The following is a 27,787-nucleotide window of genomic DNA, read 5'->3' as shown; positions in this document are numbered from 1 at the left end:
ACCTCAATATACTAAATCTTGATAGGAACCTACCCAGACACTGAAGTTTTTGGTATGTATGAAGGCACGTTTAGGCATAGACAGTGTCAGTATATAAGTGTTTTCGTATCTTATGGCATTGCTTTTCTGCTTACTAGCCTCTGGTACAAAGTATATTACTACATGAATTTACATTTACTTAAGCGATTTGTGTCTAAACCCTAGCGACTGTAAACGTCACTATTCTAGCCTGATTATCTCAGACATTGAGAAAAACTAGCAATATAAATGCATTGTCTATTCATATTCCGAGACATATACTTCCCGGAATTTCTCTTTCTGCCACCTTCATTACACGATATTATGAACTGAAAGTACACTTACAGTTCACAAGACCCACCCCGTCGCTATTCCCTTCAGGTATATCATATCAAAAATACTTACAGGCACGTTCTCATGGAGATGGTCCTCCTTCAGACTCGATCGAGATCTCCGTCTCAACGTTCTTATAGTGCTCGGCCAATTCTTTCAGTCGAAAGTAGCTCACAAGACAGGTTCCAGTAAATAGTACTCTTTGTCTCTAATGAATCAGCTCAGCCCCGATAAAGCCGTAACGTTTATAAGAGTGTATTTACACACGCGGCTGTGATTTTGTTCCAAATCCTTACATGAGCGCCACACATTTCCGAACGGCCAAGCTTGATCGCGACAAAAGTGAATGCGTTCACGAAAGATTGATCAACGATTCGACTGGTGATTTTGGCACTATACCCCCCATTATCCTTGCGTTAATCAGTGGTTATAATTGAGAGACTTCAGATCGACTCACAGGTGATGTGTATCGCTCAATCCAGTGAAACATATGCATAAAAATATATAGGGGAATGCGCTGAAGCACTGGTATTTGTTCGGTCAGCACAATATCGAATGAGGTTGAGATACTGCATTACCACTGGTAAATATACGAGTACATTGTGCGCCCAATGGCACTCTGGAATATGGCCTTCGACACCGAGAATAAACACCATGACATAGTATTGGATGATTGTCATGGCTTCGTTAGTAGTTTTCATACCCACAATTTCCCGTATGGTTGAGTGGGACGAGGGCGTGGCTTCTACTTGGCAACTTCCTGGGTGTTTGGCGCAATTAGTCTGACTATGAGTATTCTTAGCTGAATTAAAGGACATGAGCGTTAAATGTTCCACGATTTGTAGGGTATTGTACTGGGAGTTTGATTATGTGTTCGGGGTGGGCTATCGGTCATACTGAGATATCAGCTGCAGCAGGGTGAAGGGATAGATATTGGCATAGTTGCGCATGCGATCTAGACACGACACTCTTAACTTATAAACTTATGACGAGTGAAAAAAAAGGCATAAAATGGCTCAAGGGAATTGAATGAGAACTTAGTGTTTCCAAAGTAGATCAGCATCACCAGTGTTCCTTTTCGTGTATATGAATCTGGACACTCTACTACAAGAATAATTCATTAAACCACAAATTGAGAGCGTTAAAAGCAACACAATTGACACCATTGACCCCCTTCTTGTGAAGTATAATTTTCAAGTTCACAGCAGCCTGCAGTCGATATACCTTTCCCCGAGGAATCAAATCTTCAATATATAGTTATACCAATCCCAAGTAATGTATAGTATATCCACCTTTAAAAAAAATGAATAATTAATTCTAGCACATACTCTCGACCCCCTGCTTCTGGCGACTACGATTGCAAGCCCAACGAGCACAGACACGACCTAGATAACGAGGCAGGCTTAAAAACATAGTAGCTAGTAAGGAGGTGCTACACCAAAAAGATTAGATATAGAAACTCTTATTGGGAATTGGCCAAATATCAATCGATAGAGAGCTGTTTACCTTGCTAACAGCTTTAACTTGAGGAACATAGGTACAAAACCACAAAAGTCCATGTTTGATAACCGCAGCCTATATCTTGAGGTGACAGAGCACCATCCATACCTTGAAGCACTATCCAGAAGGAAGCATCGATAGCAAAAGAAACGCATTTTAGATGCATGCAAATCAATATTTTCTGATTTTCCAATCGAACTTTTGATCACAACTTACTATTGGTTCCTATCAATCACATCAGCGAACAAAACATGTGCAAAGAAATAATTAACTCCAACCGCGAACTAATACTCATAGCAGTCAGTTTGTGAAGATTTCTCGCGAATTGTAGCAAAAAAAGGGATTTTATACCACGAAAGCGCACGTCTCCAAGATATGCACCGCCGAACAATCCGGAATAAAGACCACCATACCGGTCATAGCTATAAATGATAGTAATTGAAGAGCACGTAGGGCGAAATGGATTTTATTCAGAGATGATGCATCTCTAGCTTCTTTGATGATTTCGGTTTCTAGGATGAGGTCAACATTGAAATCCTTTTTCTCATTGTCGTGATCACTAGCTCGAGACTTATTCATTTGAAACTTGTCTTCCTCGAGCCGAATAATCTTGTTAATTAGTATATTAGCCCTGGTGTGATGGGTCATTTTGGTGGTTGTGTTTTGGTGGGTTTGGTATTGTCGTTGTTGTCAGAGATTTGCTGGAAGTTAGAGGGTGTACTGATTTATATGCAACCCCGTACGCGTGTATTTTGTATATACTGAACTTACATCTGAATAGGAATATTGTAGTCAGGTACAAATATCTCTATCACACGTCACATTACCAAGAATCGTTAACGTTTATGAGTTTTCTGGACCTGCATGCATATGCATATAAACGGCTTCTCGAACTGATATTTTATTTTATATTTGCAGCTAACTGGAAGTCGTTCCTCACTAGTAATCTCATACACGCGCACAGTGCCCATCCCATACTGCGCATATGTATATCTTCTGTAGCTGGGAATTCGTCATATTATTTAGAGCACAATAGTCGATCGATGTCCGGCCAGGCCACCGCCATCACCAAAAAAGGAACATCGAATGGCCTTGGAACGAGAATAGCAAGAATAAGACATTGAATAGCTTTGTAGTACACCGAATCTAGTACTCATGATTGGTTATCAATCTAGAACTAATTTTTAATTACTTATAAATCTAAGTGCATGCAGGGGCACGCGCTGTTTATAGTATAGATGTAAGCTTATATATACATGTAATTATAGGTGTATTCTCGGCTTGTCTCAAATATTTGTCAACTACCGGCTGTTGCTGATATATGAAGTACAACTGTGTCTTGGTCACAATCGATCCTACATGTATATAAATACAACATGAGTAGTAAAAAACGCCAAAAAACTCTCGGCGACACGGAATCAAGGCTGGAGGATATTAAATACACATACTGGCTGCTTTAAACCTGTATATAACCTAATCAATCTAGCCCATGAACTAGTGGGTACCTATATCGAGTGAACCCGAGTGAACTCTTCGAGATGGTCAGTATAAGAGTACCAAAAGAAGAGGAAACTAGTTCCGGTTTCAAATTATCATGTTCATGTCGATCGAGACCTCCTTAATTAAGATTGCTTCTAGAAATTTAATTTCACGCCTACTGGGAAAACATCAACCTAGGATAAGGAGGGCACGGTGTATTACATGCAGTAGGCCATGTCTGCCTTGAGGTGGGATGAAATTCTTCTAACTTCTTTGAGGAATATATCTCAAGACGAGCTAGAACGAAGAATTAATCTCTGCCTTGTAGACCAGACCGCGCTAACAATTACCGATCAAATACGAGCATCATTGACTATCACTCGGCGTTGTTTCATAAACAATATTGTTATACTTGACGATCAAATTTAAACCCATTACTTGATCGGACAAACAGTGGGAGCGAATGTAGGCACTTTATAATAGCCAGAGTGTCATTTGTACTATGGCCGGCCACCCCGGATTTTTCCCAATGTCATGATTTGTGAGTATCACTGATTTTCTCCGGCTATTTAGATGTCGTTACTTTCCAATGTTGTTTTTACTTGATTCATACGTAAATTGTTATTTCAAGAATGCGGTATTTCTACATGATTTAGAAATTCAAGAGGTTTGTTATGGTCATAATAAAAATAATTAAACAAGCAACACACTATCTCTACTGAATCTAATTGTGCATCAAGCTTTACCAAAACCACCAGATCTTAAAGAATATCGAGAATCTCCATTTCTCCGTCGACGGTTGTGAGGGGTTTTAGTTAGTGCCAAGCCGCGACCCCACCACCCCGGACCTTAACACCCGTGCCTACGACCATGTCTCCAAAATCGTCAATTCTACCTTCTCCCTCACTCTTCCCCACATTTCGCCGTGTCATAGTAGACTAGACACCTTTCTTTTCTATCCATTCGGTCTTATCAACTACCAAACATCTATCAATCATGTTCAGGCCTGCTTTCTCTGCCGCCCAAAGGCGCTGCTTCTCTGTTTCTGCTCAGCAGGTACAATTCTCCTACTCAATTCTTTGCGGAGAAAATTTTTTCCTGCTATATTTATTATAACTACAAGGTTCAAAATGCTCACTGCTGCTGTTTTGGGTGATATAGAACTCCAAGGTCACTGTTCTTGGTGCTGCTGGTGGTATCGGACAGCCTCTTTCTCTCCTTTTGAAGCTGAACCCCAGAGTCACTGAATTGGCTCTGTATGATATCCGTGGAGGCCCTGGTATGCTTTAATACAGCTTGATTGCTTTAATAGATGATGACACTGGCTAATTGATATATATACAGGTGTCGCCGCTGACATTTCTCACGTCAACACCAAGAGCAAGGTTACTGGATACAGCGTCGGTCCTGAGGGATTGAAGGCTGCTCTGGAGGGTGCTGAGATTGTTCTCATCCCCGCTGGTGTCCCCCGCAAGCCTGGAATGACCCGTGATGGTTGGTAGCTTCAAAATGGTACTCTATGCTCTGAGTGCTAATGAATTAAACTATTAACAGACTTGTTCAACACCAATGCCTCTATCGTCCGTGACTTGGCCAAGGCTGCTGCTGATCACTCACCTAACGCCAACCTCCTTATTATTTCTAACCCCGTGAACTCCACTGTTCCTATTACTGCTGAGGTATGATGATTATCATTTCCTTGCTATCCATTTCTCTGTTTCTCGCACATAGTTCTAACCAGCTGCTCTAATAGGTCTTCAAATCCAAGGGTGTCTACAACCCTAAGCGCCTCTTTGGTGTTACTACTCTTGACGTTGTCCGTGCTTCCCGCTTTATCTCTGAGATCAAGGGCACCGACCCTGCCAACGAGGAGGTCACTGTCGTTGGTGGTCACTCAGGTGTTACCATTGTTCCCCTGCTTTCCCAGTCTAACCACCCCGATATCACGGGTGAGACCCGCGATGCTCTCGTCAACCGCATCCAGTTCGGTGGTGATGAGGTCGTTCAAGCAAAGGATGGCGCTGGTTCCGCCACTCTTTCTATGGCTTATGCCGGTTCCAGGATGGCCGACTCTCTCCTTCGCGCTGCCCAGGGTGAGCAGGGTGTCACTGAGCCCGCTTTCGTTGAGAGCCCTCTGTACAAGGACCAGGGCTGTGAATTCTTCTCTTCTCGTATTGAGCTTGGCCCCGAGGGTGTTAAGAAGATCCACCCCGTCGGAAAGATCAATGAGTACGAGGAAGGTCTTATTGCTGCTGCGCTTAAGGACCTTGCCAAGAACATTGCAAAGGTAAAACGCCCTTATCACCTCAATAATCCAGCGAGATTTTCTGACTTTGAAAACAATAGGGCAAGGAATTCGTCAAGTCCAACCCGTAAAGTAAAAAGATAGAATGGGATATGTGGGTTCGGGCGAATGGTAGAAAGATAAATACAAAGAAAAATCCAGGAAGATATAAGCAATGATAAGTTGTGACACTTTCTGTGGGCTTCATCTGATGGAGATCTTAGGTAGATTGCTCCAACTGATGCCTGCTCTTGTCCAAAAAAAATTGGTGTTAGGATTTGATTTAGCAACGGTTTCCATAAAATATATATCTCCTCTCTCTGCAAATATAAGTAATTTGTGCTGTATCTGCTGTGGGAGCGAAATTAATTGTGAATCGCATGAACTGAATTTCTTGAAAATATTCGCATTAACTAAAACCTTGTAGCATTGTCCAAATAGTGGGATGCATGCGATCAATGAATTAAACAAAAAAAAAAAAATCTAAATAGTGGGATGGGATTTATGTTTAAGTCGCCTGATACTGGGGTGTGCCTGAAACTTGGGTCACGTGCTAGGGCGATCGACACTGTGCGATGTGGAATCAAAAGTAAATTCCATTACCCAGCACTGACTCGGCTCAATCTAGCTTAATACATCTCCCACGACTCCTTCGAAGGTTATGGAGATAAAACATGGACGAGGACTTTTTCTCCGATGATCCGACACTTGATGCTCTACCGGAAGACGAGCTTCAAGCTCTCGAAGACGCCGCAGTAAAAAGCACCCAACAGCCTGTACAGACACAATATTCCCTGCGCCCAATTCAACAGAATCAGTACCAGCAATCTCAATACCAGCAATCCCAATACCAGCAGGCTCAACCCGACTCACGCGCTATCAGTAGAAAACCCCCATATTACAATTATGCAAAACCGCCACCACCTCAGTTACCGGTAGGGCCGCCGCAACAGCAGCAGCAATCTAAGATTCAACAATGGAGCTCGAATTATAATCAATACAGACCATATAACCATCAACGAAATAACCAGCTGCCAACACAACAGAATTATATCCGTAAAATTACTCCTAGAGTACCAGAAAACCCGCCGTCTTCGGATGATGATTATGGCGGGTTTGACGAAACTTCAGAGTTATGGGATGCGGTGGCGCCAAAAGCACAGACTCAAACGCTAACGCAGGATTTAAACGATCAACAATACTATGCGGAGGACAACGGGGAAGTAGATGAAGGGAGGCGTTTTGACAATTCTGCCGGGGCCTATCACCTCGCCGGCAACAACCCAGCACATGATGACCGAGTGAGCCTTGTGGGTGGTGATGTGATGGTCGGAGTAGAGCTAGAAACCGAGAATCGGGAAAATGAAAGAGAATCCACCAAGCTCATGGAGCTCATGGCTAGAGTTTCAGAGGTAAACTGGGTTTCGATTCAAATTATAGATCCTTGACTATTGAAATTTACTAATGAGATCCTGAGAATGTAATTAGTTGCAAAAAGAAAAAGAAAGTCTTCAGAAAGAAATCGCTTCCGTTCGAGATGTTGTTTCTTCAAAAAATGGCGAGATATCTGTTGTTCGCACAAACAAAGCAAAATCTGAGGCAACACTCAAAGAAGCCATTGCTCAGGCAGAACAAAAACGAAATGAAGAGCGAGAAAAGTATAAGCTTCATATTGAGGCTATTGAGACCGAATCAGAGCGTACGAGAACGGAGATAATGTTCTTAAGGAAAGAGATTGAAGAAATAGCAAGACAAGGCCCCAGGAATATAGGAAGAAAAACAGCAAGACATCAAGTTCTAACTGTCGGGGAGAGTGGTGACTTTCACTCGTCTTTGGGTAACCAAAGTAATGAATCCCACAAGAGCCCGGCAACAACGCCAAGGAGAAATAAGGGATATGCGTTTAGAGATGGGTTCGAGGATTCAGAGATGCTGAGCCCATCGAAGGCTAAAGGCCGATCACCAATGAGACCTGGAATTAAAAGAAAACGGCCGCTCATTGATAGTCCAAAAATGTCCGGAACATCATCAAAGGATCCAAGGATGATGCCAGTTGATCATACCCAGATGCAGTTTGTGGAGGAGATGTTATTAGGAAGGCTATTGATAGAAGATGATCGCTTCGACTTCTTTAAAGCAGTTATGGCACATAGACCTGCTCCCGGCATGGAGCGGTCTTTGGACAATCTAAGAAAGTTTTCGTTCCCATCATCCCCCGAAACTTCTATATCTTCTCTACTTCAGGACCAAATCGCATTACTACAGGCAACAGTAGATAAATCAGAACTTTCGGCTGGAGTGTGTAAGGCATTGCTTTATATATGGCGCAGATGCTTAACCGAAAGCTTGGTAAGCCTCCACCAAACCCCATTTCTCATTTGTTCGTATTACCTCCAACTGACAAAAGAAATAAGTAGCACGGGCCTTTGAAATCTATCCTGAATTTGTTTGAATTTGGTGTTTTGTGGGACCAAGGAGGCAAATGCTACAAGTTCTTTGATGAAGCGGTATCCCTACTTCAACAGACAGTTGACGTCAATGCTATGCCGATGTTAAGGAGAAACATAGAACTCTTGGACGAAGGTATAGATATCGATCTTTGTCTGAGATTACTGGAGGGTATCGCTCTGGGGCTTTTCGGGGATGAAAAACGGATTAAGATGTAGGTTTTGACAGCCGATCGTCTTCCCCCTTCTTTTGATGTCATTGCTGTCTAACAATATGCAGGTTCTGGAAATTTATCCGTTCTGACTTCCCATTGATGATACTTAACCCGCACCAGCGGCTACCACATATCCAGCGTATGGCATCTCTTCTTTCTATCAGCTGTCTCGGCGATTCATTCGGTTCTGTGGTCAGCAACGAGATGGACCAACGAACAAACGAGGGGCATCTAATAGATGCTATAACGAAACTTCTCGTCAATACCCCTAGGGCAATTCCAAATAAGCCAGGATATACGAAATTAGAGATCATAGGGCTCCGAAAGCAGATACTTCAGCTCCTTGGGTGTATTTCAGGGATGGAAACAGGACTTTCAGCACTTGCCAAGCATCCAACTGCACTGACGAGGCTTATAAAAAGAATGGCAGACGAGCTCGAAGAGATTTATGAGTGTAAATTCGGGAGGGAACAAAGGTATGTATAAATCATTCCTGTCTAATTTTTGAGTGGTTGAGACCTTCCACTTCTGGAAAAGAAAGATAGGATGCATCCCCGTTTTATATATTTATATAGAAGAAACCAAAAATAGCGCAGCCCACCATATTACAAGTACAGAAAGCTGAGACCCCAAAACAGTGTTCAACTAGTTAATCTGGCCATGCGATTACTCCACAGTATCCTGAAGATACATGGCCAACCTTGCATGTCGAAAATTGCGACGCCAAACACTAGCCACAAATATCTTGTTGCGATGACAAGACTAGCATTTAGTGAAGGGCTTTCACAGGAGCTTGGTATCGATGAGAGTACGAGGAGATTTGCTCAAGAAATTCTCGAGACAACAACTACCCCAGAGGAGGCTGAAAGCCTGGAGATGCTCTTTAGCCCTTCATCATCATGAGGACTGGACAATTACCATCCGATACTTTTTTTATGTTTATTTTTCTCCACCAGATAAAGGAGTGAAAAATTTACCTTCACTGTTAGGAGTGTTTTGGTGGGGCTGTAGAGTTCTATATCGCTTTGTGGCCCAAGAAGGGGAGATCGGTTTCATAAAGGCATTACAAGCGACGGCGTTTGTTGCCGATGATTTTAATCGGGCTGGGTGGGGTTTACGGTATGTACATGTAAAGTATTTTTTATACATACATTTATGTACATATATAGAGTACTTGCCTCTTAGCGGTGCGTATTGTATGGAGGGGGCTGGACTTATTGAAACTTGCAGCACATCCTCGTGGGAACTGCATTTCACTGCAGGTGATTTCCAGATTTCACTCGTCTACCCACTAAAGCTAGAGTATCTGCCTATAAAAATTTACCGGCCTTCCCCCCATCCTCCTTTAGCTCCATATAAACAAGCGAGGAGGAGCCTGAAGAGGGAGAGGGGTAGAGTTTATATGTAAACACACCCTCGGCAATTTGTGCTGTGAATTGCCCGCAAGGATGAAAGAAGAAAAAACCTCAGATGGGAGGTGAAAGGTGACCCAAATACATAATAGGATGGCAGATACGGAGGGAGAAAATAAACTCCCGAATTAGGCACCCCGAGTTACCAAGGTCCACTGAGTAATGGCTTGTAAGGTGGACACCCTTATGCTGTGGTTAATATCACTGTGATCAAACCTACATGTTACTGGTACTTATCATATCGGGACTTGAACCGGGCTGCAGCGCATCTACGGCGCGTTTGCTACGCTCTCGATTCTCGATTGTGAAGCCTAACCTGCCTAGAGAGCATGGTTCATAGGGTGAACTGTTAAAGTGTTCAACAAATTATAATCTACAGTGAACACCCAACAGCCGGCTACGAATGCAAGGAGAAGGGTGATGGAAAAACGACAAATTCGGGGAGAGGGGTTTTATCTGTGTGCATTCCGAATCTCATCTCACTTTTCGTGTCGCGAAAAAAATCCATCATATGAAGGAGAGAGGGGGGGGGTTAATATTTAATTCAACTTTCACTATAGTTTCAGGAACGCGAGGTTGTCGCAGGCGCGGGCCGGTGTGTCAATATTCGTTACTGATTGGGAAGCGATGTAGCGCGCCTTGTCACATGACTTAATTGAAAAATGCGAAAACGAGACGGAAAAACGCGTCCCCTTAAGCTGCAGTTGCAGTTGCAGAAGTAATGATGGATGTTAGGGCAGCAGCTGTAGGGTTAATAAGCTTGCATATAATCGTCGTTGACCGTTGACGTCAAAGCTCTCGTTCCACACCTGAGGGCTGGGAAGGACTTAACACGATCACTGTATGTACTAGCGATAAACTTGACCTCTAATGAGGGGTAAGCTAGCTGGTCATCAAAAAGGTTCTTTTTTCTTTTCTTTTTCTAATTATGCACCTCTTTGCTGCAGAATTAAGAGAAGCAGAAGACATTTCTTGCTACTCTAGTCCTTGAACTGCGTCCAGCAAGCGTCAAGAATCACATCTCAGTTAGTTACTGGGTTCCTCCTGCTGCGAGTATATTCTTAAAGGGAGTAGGTAGCCTGAAATATATACAAGGCACGCAATCACTCAGTGATTGGACGATATGTCTGAGTGACATCGTATAGATAGACGTGTCAGTAGGGTAGCTCGGGTTCATCTTTGTGTGGTTATGCATCAACCCGAGGATTAAAGAGTTATAAAAACTGTCTGCAGCTAGATTCAACTGCTTACTTCATAGCTTTTTCGGAAGTAGCAGCGCTATTAGGAAAGATTCCTTATCAAATAATATAACCACATATGGCTACCTCTACATTGCTTATATATACATTTAGGTAAGGTACATGTGTGTATTTACCTACATCTTGTATATACATGTATGTATATAAAGTCTGATTCCATGGTCAACCGTAGTAAAAGAGTAAAAGTCAGCTCGGCTATCAGTCCTGACCGGAACGGTCTGCCGGCACCGAACGTTCATATGTTAGCCCGGGGCTGTTGCAGCATGTCACACAAACCAGGAACCTAGCGACCAGACCTGGACGGTGACTGTTCTAGGGGGAGGACAGCTCCTGACGGTTTTGGCTGAGAGTATATGCAACTTGTAACTGTAGCTGTACATAGCTGTAACTGTACCTATATCTATAGAGCAGTAGAGCAGTTGTAGTTGTAGTTATTTTGGAGCTGGCGGTTGTTGTTGAAAGGTTCCAGCTTCCAACAAGAGTAGACTGCAGCTACTATGTAGCTGCCAAGTTCCCAAATTGCCAAGCAGAGTTGCATGAGAGCGCAATCTGCACACTCAATATGATATCCAATAAGAGCAGTAAATCTCAAAGCCTGCACGAGTATGCCCGGAGAACGCGTTTCCTCAACGACGCGCTGCTCGCGTGATTCCCAATCGCGGGTCCGATCCGGGGCAACGCGCAGCAATCAAAGATCATTCAACCCCAACCAGCAAGAAACAGAGGGGGGTTTGGAACATTGTACCAGGGGAGAACAAACTGTAAGGTGGTTGTTCTACATGATCATAGTACAGCCTCCACCCTTAAGTTTTTGAAATTGTGCCTCCAGTGCCAAGCTGCCGAACAAAAAGACTAGAGCAACAGCTTAGAGTACCGTCATGGAGAATGAAAATAGAGACCCAAAGTAGGCGTGAGTGGTGACCCGTCTTATTAATAGCGTAATAAATATTTTGGCACCTATGGAAGGAAAAAATACTGTCTTTGCTTGCTTTGGTAAACGGCACGCAACGTATCCACCTTTGGCAAAACGCAGCCCAACCCCCTCTCTTTCGCTGCACGCTGACTTTGCTGGAGCCTGCATTACACTCTTTCTCCGCCTCAATCTGTCACTTTCGTTTCCCTTTCTGTGTGTTGGTCAGCCTGGCATCAAGAAGTTCATTACTCTGAGCGTCTGTCAGCGTTCTATGTCAGTTGTCGTCGGTGTCTTTCGGAGTTTCTATCTAGCCATTTGAGGGAATTCGACGTTTTTTCTTTTCGTTTTTTTTTTTTTGCTTACTCCTTTCTATCAACCTCTCCTCCAAACCCCCCCTCCTAACCCCCTCATCTATCTCTGTCCTTGTGCGAGTGCTGTATCCTTTTCCCGGTCTCACTCTTTTTTGATATTCTCCAACCCAATACTCTCTCAATACCATACTCGGTGTTCCTACTGTAATCCACTTTACACGTTTATTCATTCGTGAAGGTAATTTCCGTCAAATTGCTCCACCGTGTAAAGTGCCAACTACCAACCACCCGACCACGAACCCACTTTACCCGACTATTTCCCCATCCCCTTCTAGCACGCAAAGTTGGTCTCCCTTTCGCCATAGAATATTCATCATCATCACCATCATCACCATCCATTCATCCTCTACCCTCTCCTGCTGAGAGTCATATCATATATTCCAAAAAAGAAAAAGAAAAAATCATCACAGATATTTGTCGTCTATTAACACAGAGACATAAAAAAAAATAGTAAAGTCCGAAATGGACTCGCCCGCACGGGTCGTCCTCGAGACAAACAACACCGTTGCTGGGGTGAAACGATCTGCTCCGGGCCCTTTGCTACCAGCGTTCGAGCCTCAATCCTCACCTCCATGCTTCAAAAGACATAAATCTCGCGTCCTATCAGAAGAACACGAAAACAGATATCCGACACCTGTCCCTTCTTCGTCGTCGCAGAGGATTCAATCGTCTCCGCCTCCACATCCTAGTGTCGCTGCTGCACGCAAACCCCTCCTCGCAAGAAGCCAATCCACTCTAATTGAGCGTGCTCCGCTATCCGCACTACCATCCATCACTCTTCCCGAAAATGGTGAACCAGTTCTACTTGGCAGGTCCAGCAATTCATCTCACTATCAGCTTTCTGCAAACAGACTAATTTCACGCGTCCATGTCAAGGCGCAATACCTGTCCTCTTCAACACGGCCCATGGTCGAGATTCAATGTATGGGATGGAACGGTGTGAAAATCCACTGTCAAGGTCAAGCATGGGAGCTTTCTAAGGGGATGTCTTCACATCTGAGACGGAGGATGCAGAGATCATGTTAGATGTTCAGGATTCTAGAGTTGTCTTGGCATGGCCAGTACCAACTCAGGTCCGCCGGGCCCGCTCGTCAAGCACCTCTACTATTGGCACACCAACTCGTGCTAGAGTTTCCAGAAGTCCTTCAATTGGATGGGCTGATGATAACGATGAAAATATCGACCCTCTTGGTAACAATGAACGCACTGATCGTCGCCTGTTCAATGTTTCTACTGAAAAGCAAAATAGTTCCCCTATTCCTAGGAGAGGTTTGGGTAACACTGGTGCCATATTCGAATCGGATCCGCATATGACAGATACTTTCTTGGAAATATATGAAGACGAACCAGTGGCAGATTTTGTTAACGAGGAGGTAAACGAGGATGAGGGAGAAGAGGATGAGCAGGACGATGAGCAGGGGGATGAGGATGAGGACCATATAGAGCTTCCCGGACCATTGGAAAAAGAGGATGCTGCCAAACTACCGATGGCCCTGGGAGATGAAACTGATGATGATGAAGAGCTCAAGCAATTGTTAGCTGAGAATGAATCGGATGAATCAGAGGAGGAGGAAGAGGAGGAGAGGGAGGAAGAGCCGATCTTACATAGCTATGCACCGGAACCTATACTTCCACCCATGGCTAGGTTCTCAACAAAGGAATCACTCTATGCCCCTCCAGCAACTCCGGCAACTTCCTCGACTATCCGCGCAGTATCTGCTTTGCCTTCTTCCCCTATACAACGCCGAAGTGCCTCAATCTCTCCTAACAAGACTAATACTGTCCAAAATCACATCATCAATCAGCTTGCCTTCTCACGTCTATCATCCACCTCTCTCACAATTTTAATGTCTCATCTTCCATCCGCTTTGGCAGCTTCCATCACCAAGGAACGTTTGGTCCAGATTATGGGCAACATTGATTGTATTGGAGAAATCAAGCGTACTGGCAAGGATGCTGCAGGAAAACCTCTGCAGAGCGAATATTACTATATCCCCGACCAGGATACTGATGAAGGTCGACGTGCTGCAGTTGTTGAAGGGATGGGGAGGGTAGGGTTAAGGTCTTGCAGAAAGTCCCACAAGGTTAGTTAATCGTATAAATACTTTTTATTAAGGTGTGAGGATGGGACTAATGGTTGCTTAAATCTAGCAATACTACTGGAGGAAGCCAAAGAAGCCAACTTACTAGACTTCTCCAACGGATGCTAGTGTGATTGATACCCCCGGAAACTCACGCCTAATAACTGTATCTCTGAATCAGTGGAGACGGCATTACGACTTTTCTTAGTTTTCATGTTTGTATTTTTGGGGACGTGATTGTATCGCGAATGAGACTTTACCCCGCTTTTTCCTTCCATTTACAGCATAAGTATCATTTTTTGATAGCCTTCATCATTTTTTCAGGCATATCTTGGTTAGTTGTCTACTCATGCATAAATGTTTGCTCTACTACCTAGGTATCCATTACGATTTTCTTTTTGTCATCCAAATCTTCTACTTATTATTTCTATATTGTATATCCTTTGGTGTTTTTTTATGGTCTTGATAATGTTCTGTGTCATTCTACAAATCGCCTTTATTCATTTGGAGGGTTGCATTATTCTTTCCTCCGTACAGTCGCGAGTTTACTAACACGAAGAATGGTTTAAACCCCAAATTCTCTCTTTATTTTCCCTTCAATTTCTGTCAAACCCGTCTGTTGGAGCGTGGGGTGTGGAGTGCACACTAGAGGGAACCGTGCGTTCATCTGATGGGTCGATCCCAGTTTGCTTGGAAGTAGACGGCTAGATCCCTTCCCTACAGAAACCGCCGAGCTTTCGGTAAATGCCCGTATTATTTGTCTTCTTTTCGAGTTTCCATTCTTTTATATTTCTCTTCTTTTTCTACTACGGCTGGCTGAAAGTGGTTATTCAGGTCGTTATGAGGCTTTGGGGATACAAAAGTTTAGTTGGGTTTTTCTTTCTTCACGGTTTGCTGGTATGTTCGAGGACAGAGGCGAGTACCGTCTTCTCAAGAGCGAAATAAATTTATTATTGAATACAATTGCATGTATTCTGACCAAGAACTCTGTTTGCTAGTTTGATGCACAAGTTTGTTGACATGTCGTCATCCATGCTGCGGCTCAACAGAGCCGCCGGGTAGATCTCCCGAGAGTACGCTATTCCTAATACGGCTAAGACATGTCTAACTATTGGTCCGAACCCCCCACCATCCCTGGGTACCTACATGTGTGTACTCAGGGCAACAACTCGGGCGGGAGAAGGCGCAATCACATCTAGTGAATCATAACCTTCGAAGAGAAGCTCCATTCGTGTTCTCTCTTCCTGACGAATGAGTTCCGATGACCGAGATCCGACAGATGGGTTTGATGCCCGATTGGCTAGGAAAGCACAGGTACGTGTCTGTACATCTTCTTGGCCCCACCTTAATGACGAGACTAGAGCAAGGAACAGCCCTAAGGACTTGCTGCCATGTGGTTCGATTCTTCTGGGCTAGAAAACTCATCCACAACTCGCTGAGTGCACATATGGTTGGCTCGTCAATCTCATCAGCCTTACAATTCTGAGGTTGAGAGTAAAAATAAAGCCCTCCCCCTTGGCTCAATCCACATGCGACGCTAGTCCAGTATAAATCCCACTAAGACGTTGAGGGATGTGGTTCATCCGGGCCCTGTGGGGAAAAAAAGCCCTTCTAGTCTAAATTCAAGCAAAGGTGGATTTGCGTGTCAAATCCTTTTTGGGCGGTTTTATGGGCCTTGGGAGAACGGTTTCCTGGAAGACCATATCGCAATACGTTATAGCCGTAGTCAGCCAAGTCTTTTGGGGGGGGGCATCTGAAGCTATAGGAAACTGTCACCACGGTTCGTCAATGAATATGATGCCAGCATTATATGACAGTACAGCTCAGAACGCTAGAAGAATGCAGTACCCCCACTGTCATTGTAGGTGGTACCCCGTATATTCAGCCAATAGGAAGCCTTGTTCGGCCGGTCCTTCTCGAACATGCTCTCATCGACAATTAGGGAGTTTAGTGGACTGTGGCCTTTAAAATCCGTTCTTTACTGGCAATATGCATAACCTTGCTATCCTCTTGCGCTTTTTCAATGGGACAAACACAACCAGAGGTCGATGTTACTGCCACAAATCTGTATGCATATGCTACAAACACGCCGGATTGTCATGAGTCATCAGGACTAACAATTTGCGCGCTGTGTGAGCCTTCGAGGCTCACCATGTCGAGGGAGGGGGGATCCATCAACGAGTGCCCACACCAGAGTACTTGTTTTTTTTTCTTCTCCCTGCCAACAATTATCAAAATTAAATAGAAATAAGGCTGAAGTTAAATACAGTACCTATGTTGTTGCCATTTCTCCGTCTTTTGCAATTCATTAGGTACACACGTTTCTCGCGCGCGAACGCAGGACCGATTGTTTTTGTTGTATGTAGAGTAATGGGTTATACCATGATACACGTTCCGGGAGAGGGACTCGCATTCGTGACCTCAGGTGACATGACACACCAAGCCAAAAGTGCTGGAGGTACATCTACTGCATGTAGTAACCCCCGGACCAATTGTTGGTCGTACTGCCTTATCTCCACCACCATCCGTCTAAAATCTTCGTGAAAGATGCTGAGCTAGCCGTCTATGGAACGATGCGAGAACTTGATGCAGACAAACAACTCGGAATCATGCAGTTTCGGATTACCATGCAGTTTCGGATTACCAGAAGGATCTCGCAAGACAAGTCATTACCGCACGAAGCACATCCCGTGATAGAGATAGATATTTCTAACATATGGTAACCGTTGGGCGATATAACTCTGGGGTGGTGAATAGGGCATTCGAAGTCGTGCCTTAAGGTAAGGCGTTTATAAATTTAAGGCTTATTTCTTGTAATGAGGGCGACAGTCATGCTCGCCGGTTAAAAGATCGAATATTTTCGACGCCTGGAAAACCGGAGGATGTGAGTGATTCCTTGTGACTCGACCCATATAACACCAACCGGGAGCAATGTTATCCATGACTCGATAAGATATCCTGTTTTTCGAGGTACAGAGCGCCAATGAAAAAGTAAATCGAGCCCTGAATGACAGCTGTAGTATAAGTTAGACAGACGCCCTCACGGGTCTAGGTATAAGTGCAGCGCCCAATAATGCCAAAAACGACCTCTAGATTCCTGGAAATAATCAGAAGATCGGTCGTATGAATATGAGTAGCTGACATTAGTGAATGGGATCTTATTATGTGTGTCTCTGTCCCAGCCACAAATGCCCATGAAGATATACAATCACATATTGAAACGTTCACAAAAGACGCCTCCAACTCTGGATGATTGTCTTGTTTGTGCGGCCCTCAATATCGAAAAGCGAGCCCTATCGCGAAGATAGCGCCCCATTTGCGAACAAAATCATATTCTGGAGTGTTTTCCTTATTGAGATATCCTGAGCATAAACAATCCCCTATTCTATCTCTTTAAAGACCACTTACAAGACAAACATAAGGAAGTTCCAAGGGTCGAGGGCTCGATGACAGATGCAGCGTACCGAGACATGGGTATACTTGTGATTTCCACACATGCTGTCTATGTTCCATTCCCACAGAAATTAAACCCATAGCCCAAGTCACCAAGATGCCCGACTAAGGGGTGTTATAGTCGGGTATAAGAATTTTTGTTCGTGGATTATCGCCCTGCGGGCGTTCCTATGATCCTAGATAGGCTGAGGCTGAGCCAGTGTTCGTTGTTCGTCGTTAATTGACCAGTACTAGACTGCACCAGATGTTTCGACAGTCAAAACAGCGGAACACTATCAAACGCCAAGCAACGTTTGGAGATAACTTTCACTAAAGGCTCAAAACCCACTACCCTGACACGAAACTGCCTTTATCAATCTTCTCGACGTACTCTTCGCTGCTTGAACGCAACATAAGGCGAAGACCCCTTCAAACCCGACATTTCCCAGAGAATGCGCCACCGTGTCATGTGTAAATAACCTTATTCAGATCCCGGTTCTGCCCCTGTATGGGGTTCGCTACCGCTGATAGGGCTTCGTCGCTGGCCGGTCAGGATGTATCAGTCCCCCCAGTCCCCCCTACGCCAGGTAAGTACTCACGATACAACCCCGTGAACGTCATGAGCGTCTAGAAAGCCCCAGTCCAAAAAATTAAGCCTAGAATTCCACCTGACAGCACAGCAGCACAGCAAGAACTTCCCCTAGAGACATAGCCAAACCCGCCAAACCTTAACCTAGGAAAGCGCACAAATCCTCAAATCACAAGCTGTAGTGCCAAAAACGCCTACATGCGCTAGATACGCGCCCACAGCCCACGCTCGTATTCCCATCGCAGCGAGTGATAATCCATGATGCAGCGTCTTAAAATAGCAAGCGCCCTTCCTACTAGGTACATGGAAACCGACACTAACACACTAACAGAGCCTCCAAAGATAGGTTGTCATCCACGTGTACTCTACTCTGGGCGAATTCAGCCGTGGATGTCAACGGTTACTCGCGGGGTCCGCTGTCTGTGGAAAATGAGGTTCGCAAGGTGTCCTGTGTTCGTCTTGACTCTTGACCGCAGGCGGAACGACATACGTGGTGTTTGTGATCTTAGATGTCGGTATCGATGTCGATGGCGGCCCCAACTACAACCAATCGAGGAATTACGGCTCAAAAGCTGACCAAACCCTCCTCTGGATCCTCCCCGTCTTTGTAATTCGTGAAAATTAAATTATGTACACACAAGTCATGCAGCCGCCGAAGGGGGCGGGGGGAAACAAAAATTAATGGTGTTAATCACCAAACAAAAAGAAACGTGGGTATATATTATATAGGCATGAATACTTTCCGACATGAGCCCGTCATAAACAGTACAATTGATATCCTCCGCCCCGCATAACGCCCAAGCACCCGCGGATGTACACATCCCCAGCAGCAGTCCCTCCGGCCCTGACTTGTACAAAAAACATGGGGATAATAATACTAAATAAACGTATAAAGAAAGAATGAGTACACTTAAAACAAAGGGAAACCATCCATTTAATCGTTCCAACAACAGGTGAAATGAGCGGGCGTAACTAGCTAAGCGGTGGTATATGTGGCTATTTAGGCAGGAACCTCTGCTGGTAACTTTGACAATCTTCGTGAAATCCTCCTCTCTATGCCCGACGCCAGCTGTAGCGGCTTTAGTGTTATCGTTCCACAGACTTCCATTTCTAGGCTTGCTCTTGATTCCGACCCCGTTCCTTTCCCCCTCCCTTTTGATCTTGTTATAACCGGGTTACTCTTCTCTAACATTCTTCGTTTCGCTTTTGGAAGTGGGCTTTGTTCCATAGAATCACAGCGACTATTACCGCGTCGGGGAGAATAGGGTAGTCGCTCTTTCGTTGCCGAGTTTATTCGAACGGTCGACATCAGTTTACTAATCAGGCGAGATGGCGATGCCTGCGGGGTAGCTGGCACCGAAGTAGGGAACATTGATGCCGACCTGCTACGCCGCCCGGTAGGAGTGGAAGGCACTGAAGGTGGGTTATACGGTGTACTTGCATACTTAACAGTCGACCTCTTCTCCGAGCGGGAACCGTTCGTCGGTGGCGGGGTTGGGGGGCACATTGGGATCGTGAAGTTGAAGGACTTCTTCAGAATGCCTGGAGGCCCGTTCCCTGTCATTGTACCCAGGGGTTTCCTCGCACCGGTTGCCTTGGCCTTGGGCCGGGCTTTGATCTCGTTCTCCTGCTCCACCTCCTTGAAGATCTTCTTGGACTTGCTCAGCCTGGATGGTGACGTCGTCGTCGCCTTCTTCGTCACTTTTCCTAGGTCCAATGTCAACTGGCGCTCCCAGATGTCGAAACGTCTTTTTTTTACGTCGGCGACCCAAGCATCACAGTCCATGTCGACATGGTAGTCAATGATATCCTTCCATGTGCTGTATGCTGCAGGAGTGTTGTTGACATATATAACTTTCCCTCCACGTGCGTGCACAGCACGAGCAAACTCCCTAACAATGCGCTTAAGACCAAATACTTTAAGGGAAGTACCGAGAATTATCATTATGTCCGGGTTTGAGCGAAGGTCTGCGGACGTGAGAGAACCAATCTTCTCCGCAAGGGGGTGTTCCTCGCCATAAAGAACAATATTAGGCTGAGGGTATGTTAGCATATGTGCCAACATCTCTAACATTTAGTAGATATCAGCTCTCACCCTCAAGCTCCCCACCTTCGTCCCCCGTTTCCCGTTCTCTCTCCGCGCCTTATCTTTCCCCGCACAGACGGGGCACTCTGGGGGGGTCCCATCCAGGAGACTCTCCACCCGCTCTTTATCGTACTTGCACAGACCCTGGCACTGCGTACACCTCAAATTCTTGAGGTCTCCATGCAGCTGCACAACCTGACATCCCTTCTCCTCTTCACTATCCACTACGCCCGCCAGCACAGTGCTGGGCCTCTTCCTCTTCCCCTTTCCCAACGCCAAGTTCGTCGTCATTCCCTCGCGTTCTTCCAGGCCATCGATATTCTGCGTGTAGCATCGCAGCAGCCGCCCACTCTCAGACATCTTCCGGATAAACTTGTGTGTAGGTGTTGTATCCTTAACCCTGATTATCTCATTGCGCAGTGATGATATAAACGTGTAAAAGAGCTGGGTCGAGGTGGGATCCGAAAAGAGAACCGAGTCGAAGAGGTCGCGGCCTTTGACGACCGATGAAGGGTACCTTGATTTAACGAGGTTGTAGAGACCATCTTGGGAACGGAAATCCTATAAATTCAAACATTTGTTAATATATATAATATCACCAAATATCATGTATATAAATTTATATATAAAAAACGCGTCTGGAGATACTTACGGGAATACCGCAATTGGTACTTATACCAGCCCCAGTCACCACAATGGCTTTCTTGGACCGTGCAATGCAGTCTGCAATTTCAGCCAGAACGCGTGTGTCGTTTATCGTGACCGTAGTAGTAGGCATGGCCACCAGTTATCGTTTTTCTCCGCCAAGTGAAAAAAGGTGTGGGGGAGGCGGCGACAGGGCAGATTGTGGGGAGGTGGGGTGGGTGGTTGTGGTTGTGGTTTTTTCTGTAAATGTAGTAGACCGAGTGAATGGCTATGACGTGAGAGGGATTTTTTTTTTAAGAAAAAAAAATGGTGGATATCTATAAATAAAAAAAAAAAAAGAACCAAACAGAGAGGAAAGAATACCCCGCCCGCAGCTAGTAGGAAGTTTGACTTTTTTGGTGTTTAAGAAAATGATGCTATGTACCTATTCGACGGGGGGTGGAAAAGAAAGAGAGAGAGAGAGGTCGACGTATCATCCAGAATGAACAACAGGAGGCTGGTGCGTGCTGTGGTGGTGTGTGTCGTCTTCTTGGCGTCGCTCTTGCGCGTGTCGAAACCTGGAAAATGCAAACAGGAACGGTTACCCGAACAACGGCGGAGTGGAGGTTGTGATGCTGCATCTAGCTTTTCGAGGTTGATATGAAGGCCCGCAAATGAGGCTGAATTGGGAGTTGCTACTACACTACTCTACGCTATAGAAACTGCACGGTTACTTAGCCACAGCAGGGTTACCAAGAATAGGAACTGAGTGCTGGATGATCTACTCAAGACACATCTATTATTGAGGTCTAGATATCTGAGTGGCCAGTAATAGTAGATAGTACTAGTGAGATAGGTAGTAGGAACAGAATAGATAGATATCTAAGTCTGCCCTACAGGGCTCTCAGCCTCGTTGTGATAATTGCGGGTTGGGGTTGTGTGTAGTCTGACTGAATTGGAAGGGAAGGGATGGGGTGGATGGGGTGTGCCAATTAATGACGCATTCAATCTGTGAGTGAAACGCTTCTCGTATATATCTATCAACACATCTATCTATGTCCACCTCTGCATGATCCTGAGCCATCTCTCTCTCTCTCCCTCCCTACCTCGATTTCGAGTCTTCTTCTCCTCGAGTTGATTAGAGCTTTGCAGTAATTCACAACCAGTATCATCATCCTACAATATCTTACCATACACCATCTATCTAAGCTGGCCCTAACCTAAACTATACTAGAATGGGCGACAAGCTGCTACTCTTAGCACTCATAGGCCTCCCCACGCTCGGACTCATCCTATTTGTGGCGCTCAAGCTATTGCTACTCAATCTGGCGCTCATGATCATGAGGCGGCTGCCGGTACTGCGGGAGTTGGTGGTTGTGGAAGCGGGTGCGGGCGCAGGCGCGCGGGGACAGTGGTGGGGGGTTGGCGGTGGCGGGTATGGGGGGTACGGGAGGTAGTTGTGGTTGTGGTTCTGGTTGTAGTGAGTCATGGAGGGTGGTTATAGGGTTGTGGTAGTTGAGTTTTGCGGTTGGGTTTTTGGGGAGCGGGCGGCGTTATGTGCTTTTGGGTTCTGGGTTCTGGGTTCGGGTTGGGAATTGGACTACGGGATAACTACGACCGGGAGATTTAAAAGTCGGTTACTGTGTAAATCAAAGACTATATTTTAGCGATACGTACATGTATATACATATTATTTTTTCAATTCCATCTTTTTCACATCTCGTCAAGGTCATCTCATCCAGCTAGTCCTACCAATAACTATATCTCATACCTTAAACCCACAAGAGCTTGCGCGGGCAGCCGAACAAAGAATACCCCCAAAACATGCGCTGCTTCATGGCCGGCGGCCGCTTTTATAACCTTATTGAGGACTTCATAAAGAAAGACAGCACTAGCCAGCCTAGCTACCGAGTCGTGTAGATCAGATGACGTGCACGTGGGTGAGTGATATCTCATGATGCAAATTGTTAATATTAGGAGCTGCGTGCTGTTTCGACCCCATTGAAGCTATAATTGTAGGGGAAAGCAGAACACTTTAACTCTCCAGAGTATAGGGGTAAATATAATGGATTTTAACCCTCCCGTGGTCGTCATCCCGCGCAGAGGGGCTGTCGATATGGGTTGGTTCACTCGGCGGGCACCGGGCGCCTGGCCCTATACTAGAACGAGACGCCGCGCGCGGCAGATTAGACTTTCCAGCTCTACAAGCCAGCTCCATAGTTACCAATCCAGGTCTGAATTTCAATACTCTAGCTACCTGCCCGGCTGGTACCTCATATCCATACATACTCCCTCCATATTCCTCCCTGCCCATCCCCAGCCTTAGCACTATCAACTCCATATATCTATCATGCAGCACCTCACCGCAGCTACCGCCCTGCCGCCCTTTTAATACTATACCGAGGCCCGGGGAAGAAGAAGAAGCTTTACGAAAGGTCTAGAACAAACCATCCAGCACCGCCCGCCCACCCGCCCAATTCGGCCGAAATAAACCCACGCAAATTATCTACGACCATATATCCAGCGGAAAATACACCGTAGCCGTAATCTTAAGTACTCTATGTGTGTGCCGTGCTGTCCGTGGTTCCTCGGGACAGGACTTGATTGCATGGGGTACGTTGCTTTTGTCGGTGTGCGCCCAACCAGATGCTTGATAGTGGAAGAAGAGGAAGAAGTGGAAGAAGAAATTTGGTTTGCGCTGCAGGAGTGTTTGTCGTCATTGTCATCTCCACTGGGGGAGTGTTCTTTTATGAGTGCGAATGCATGTAACGTCGATCCCGCACCAATGGCCGGTGCGGGCGCAATGCTTAACTCGTGGTGCAGACAGCATCCACGTCAGCACAGAGCCGTGTCGGTTCTTTAGAAGCCGTTGGGCAGCCTCTCTCTCACACAAAGTGATATCGAAAATCTCTAACAGCCATGAGATCCACCATTTCCAGCTCCGTAAGTTCTACACCTGCATACGCACGTTTTCCACGCAGTAGCTAGAGTACGTACCCAACCCACCGTCGGACCAAAGATGCCGAGTATGTAGTTAGATCTAAAGAGCCACTCCCGTGTCTCAGACGACGCGATATCTACCCGATCAACGAACGTCTCACACCAGTTTCCGGAAGCCCGCACAGAAGCGATGGAACAAAGCCTGGGAGAGCATCGTGGGATTAGATATATGGAGACGAAAAAAAACTGAGCCTCATGCCGGCCTATCCGGTAGTTAGCGAGACCGACATGACGACGACGACCGAGACACTGGGTTGGTTTGTTCGCTTTAGATGGTACCGTGCTAGCTTGTCTGTCGTTGGGTTTTTTGGGGGGTTGGTTTGGGGTTTGGGGTTGGAGACGCTTGACATTGAACAGCTAGTTAGTTGGCATCATGAGTGTTTCCTGCGATTAGAAAATGACAGGAACCCATGGAAGTGGCGTGATTCCATCGACTTGGGTTCTTAAATGATTCCATGAAGCAGAGCATCTGGATTGGAGGCTACTCTTTCTTACTCTCTCGCTCTTGGCAATTAGCGCCGTCTCGGCACCGTGTTTGATCATGCCCTGTGAGACGAATCAAGTGCGCATATCAGGTAGCTGTAAGACTCGCAAAAATTAACATACGAGAGATACGAGATCCAAGGAAGGAAGGATCTCTCGACGGCGGTCAGCACTCCCAAACACTGACTGCGTTGGATTTTTTCTTCTCGTCCCCAGTGCATATCTGTGTGTGCAACCGGTGGTGTTGGGTTGGGTTGAGTTACAGGCAGGCATCGTTGAATTTCTGCGGGAGCTTGGTGTTTCGATATCGACTCACCACTTACTCCGGCGGTAGCGGTGCACAATAGATATTGGGGGTGGACATGGGTTATGGGGCGGGTTTGATATAATGCGCTGCGGTGCACGGTTATTCTTGGTGAGCATTTCGTAAGAAAGGAAAGAAGGCAGGAAGGTACGTAGGAAGGTAAAAAGGGTGGTCGGCAGAGCTAGCAGAGCATAAAGTAGCCAGATAGCAAGAAAGATTAAGAGGGCGTGTCAAAATACTCGAGATAGCCGCTTAAGCTGGCATGATATGGTATGAGCCTCTAGCTAGCTATTTAGCAACTACTTGTTCTGTAGTTAGTAGCGGGTTATGTAACGATTTTCAATCCACGGGTTTTACCAGGCGAGATGATTTACTCTATTCTACTTGATTACTTAGATGCCATGTACTACATGTATTCAGGGCAGATTACTAGGGCTCGATATTAATTAATTGGCCGCCAGATGAGGCAAGCATATGGGATAGAATAAAGTTCAGCACAGCGCCTAGGATCTAAATCTTGGCTCTAGAGTAGCAAAGGCTCTACTTTTAGCTACATGTGCTACCGGTGCTGTACGTCGCCGGCCGGTACAATACGGTACGGTATGGTCATTGACTCGAACTACCTACACAACATCCAATCCTCGAGGAATAACAGCATGCCAATCATATCATCCCAACAAAATTAAAGTAGAGTGCTTTACCGTAACATTGTAACATGTCAAAAAGGCTTGTCACTGTATCATGATTCTTTTCTCGATGAAGGGTGCTGCCAAGACTCCTGATTTTCAGGTACGTACAGGTGTGGGGGTTGGGTCGAGGTAGTTGGGCTATGGCTAGGCTTTGTTTGGCGATTAAAAGTGCCACAACGTTTTACTTGTGTATCATATCGGAAACCCGTGCAGGTAGCTAGTGTTGGTTTGACAGAAAGGGAAAACTCTTTTTTGTGGGTATGATGTAGTGGGTAAGCGGGGGATAAAGTAAAAACGAGAGCGAGGGAGGGATGAGGGATGAGGGATGAGAAAGCTACATGGCTAGGCGATGACTTGACTTAGATGTCTCCAGCGGCGTGGGGGGAGTCTATTGGAATTTTTTAACGAACGAACGGTGCTCATCCTCCTCGTGGAGGTATGCCCAGCTATACGGTGGGGGGAAACTCTGAAAAAGGCACGTTACGGTCTAACTCTACCCCCCCCCCCCCTCTCTTGGATGGAAGGAAGGCGCCAAAGCGGCAGCATGGCTAAAGCGATGATGATGGGACTCTCCCGAGACACCCGTGCCAGCGATTGGCTTTTTCGGAGGATTTCGAGATGTTGTTGCCACCGGGGGGCAGGTATTGGGTAGGGCTATTGGGCGGATGGGCGGCGCTTGAATGGATCGAGGGGGGTGCAAAACTCAGCTGCTCTGCTCAGCGCAGGTACAGATTGATGGCCATTGGTGGAGAAGATGATATTGGCTCATTAGGCTGTAGTTTTGCATGGCCTTTCGAGGTACGCCCACTCACGATCCTGTGGAGGTACATCATTGTACTCACAGCAAGTTAATGCCTGACAGCTTAATTCTGGTCTGAAGGTTCCAGCTCGCGCGCTCATAAATTAATTATCATCAAGCCACATTCTTTTAACCTCCCCCTCAGCAGCTCGAAGCGAGGGAGAGGTCGCAGAAGGGCAGACTGGAAACCGTTATTGCTTTCAAAGTTACAGCTTTCCTTCCTGTTCTGGATGAACCGTAGAGATTGGGGATATCGTGCTTTTCATGAGGGGTTCCTTTGTGTTACAGTAGAGTAGAGAGAATGAGAAAGAGAGATCAGAGAACGGGGCATCTCTAAACACTTTGACCCTCATAATTGGTTTCCTTCCTCCTCCTACCCCCCGCCCCTCATTCGACTTTGATGAGAGGGCTGGTTTTTCGATAATTCCCCATCGAGGACCCAGAATCCTTCTTTAAAGTCTTTCTCTATTTCTTTCCCGTGCGTGCATTTTTTTAAGACCCTTTTCTTTATTTGTTTTAATATCGTAAGCGAAGTGCTAGTTTCTCACTTGGCAGGAACGCTTTTGAATTCAGTGCATCTTTCTTTGCCTTTTTTTTTTCCCACTTGAAGGTGGTGGTTGCTGTGGTGGAACGAACACTTTTTTTGCCCTTCGTTATTTCCCGTTTTTACAACACCGGATATCATTGGCCAACGCCTCGCCTCCTCAACACCCACGATTCCCCTTGCAGTAGCCGCAGCCGCTTTTCTATTCAAGCCCGCAACCCACTCACAAATATCCATTTTTGCCCTTCCAGCTGCCCGGCGTTCGAATCTCATACATATATTTCGCCCCCCTCTACTTACTCCTTCGCCTGGCTCTCTCTTACTTGAGGTTACTTTTTTTTCCTTTTCGTTCTTGTCGTATACTATATTTTTGGCATCTTTGAAAGTTGCCAGTCCGTTCCTTTTTATTTTTATTGTTTTATTGTTTGGTTTCTAGGGCCGCGGTTTTATAGGTAGAAGGAAGCCATAGCGCGCTAGCTAGCTAGGAGGTACTTCATAACGGTCGACGATCCACTGAGCGAAGCAGCCCTTCTAGTATACTTCTTCATCTTCAACCTCTCATTTCCCAGCTATCCCACCCACCCCAGAAACAGCGCCGGCGCTGCGTTTTTCCGTCCGGTTCGGACCTCTGCACCCGAAAAGAGACAAGCATCTATTTCCCATTCTCCAGCGCGGGCGGTACTAGCCTTTCCCACCCCCCCCCTACCAGTAAGGGAATAACGCTGTGCGCATCCCACATTCTGGGAAAACGGGTTAGAGGGCCTACGTGTGCTTTGTTCGTGTGGATTTGCAGACTACTTTTACCTGTAAGTAACAACGATAATATACCGTCTAGCCTAGTGTTGTTGTTGCCCTGCCCTTTTTCCATGTTGCTTGGTGCTACAACCTACTACATACTCCTACTTGCAAAACGTTCCAATCCTTT

At 45.7% G+C, this 27,787-nt stretch overlaps 5 protein-coding genes across 5 annotated transcripts; 4 read left to right on the top strand and 1 right to left on the bottom strand.

The window, feature by feature from the left end:
- Positions 1 to 4,326: 4,326 nt before the first annotated feature.
- LAJ45_00254 (uncharacterized protein) lies at positions 4,327 to 5,706 on the top strand (the record flags this gene model as incomplete). Its single annotated transcript, XM_046109856.1, has 6 exons — positions 4,327 to 4,386; positions 4,492 to 4,609; positions 4,675 to 4,824; positions 4,885 to 5,009; positions 5,084 to 5,617; positions 5,677 to 5,706. 6 exons carry the CDS (start codon positions 4,327 to 4,329, stop codon positions 5,704 to 5,706), a joined length of 1,017 nt encoding a protein of 338 aa, XP_045976549.1.
- A 582-nt stretch (positions 5,707 to 6,288) lies between these two features.
- Positions 6,289 to 9,179, top strand: LAJ45_00253 (uncharacterized protein; the record flags this gene model as incomplete). The annotated part of the gene is made up of 5 exons (XM_046109855.1): positions 6,289 to 7,026; positions 7,103 to 7,963; positions 8,032 to 8,276; positions 8,342 to 8,752; positions 8,915 to 9,179. The coding sequence occupies 5 exons, from the start codon at positions 6,289 to 6,291 to the stop codon at positions 9,177 to 9,179; spliced, it is 2,520 nt and encodes an 839-aa protein (XP_045976548.1).
- Positions 9,180 to 12,693: 3,514 nt separating this feature from the next.
- On the top strand, positions 12,694 to 14,421 carry LAJ45_00252 (uncharacterized protein; the record flags this gene model as incomplete). Its single annotated transcript, XM_046109854.1, has 3 exons — positions 12,694 to 13,153; positions 13,213 to 14,315; positions 14,383 to 14,421. The coding sequence occupies 3 exons, from the start codon at positions 12,694 to 12,696 to the stop codon at positions 14,419 to 14,421; spliced, it is 1,602 nt and encodes a 533-aa protein (XP_045976547.1).
- Positions 14,422 to 19,333: 4,912 nt separating this feature from the next.
- On the bottom strand, positions 19,334 to 21,197 carry LAJ45_00251 (uncharacterized protein; the record flags this gene model as incomplete). Its single annotated transcript, XM_046109853.1, has 3 exons — positions 19,334 to 20,368; positions 20,429 to 20,980; positions 21,072 to 21,197. The coding sequence occupies 3 exons, from the start codon at positions 21,195 to 21,197 to the stop codon at positions 19,334 to 19,336; spliced, it is 1,713 nt and encodes a 570-aa protein (XP_045976546.1).
- A 4,940-nt stretch (positions 21,198 to 26,137) lies between these two features.
- LAJ45_00250 (uncharacterized protein) lies at positions 26,138 to 26,426 on the top strand (the record flags this gene model as incomplete). Its single annotated transcript, XM_046109852.1, has 2 exons — positions 26,138 to 26,317; positions 26,382 to 26,426. The coding sequence occupies 2 exons, from the start codon at positions 26,138 to 26,140 to the stop codon at positions 26,424 to 26,426; spliced, it is 225 nt and encodes a 74-aa protein (XP_045976545.1).
- Positions 26,427 to 27,787: the final 1,361 nt, after the last annotated feature.

Source organism: Morchella importuna, assembly GCF_003444635.1.
Source record: "Morchella importuna strain M04M26 chromosome Unknown Morimp01GS001, whole genome shotgun sequence".
Classification (NCBI taxonomy): domain Eukaryota; kingdom Fungi; phylum Ascomycota; class Pezizomycetes; order Pezizales; family Morchellaceae; genus Morchella; species Morchella importuna.
This window is presented reverse-complemented; position numbering and strand designations above follow the sequence as displayed.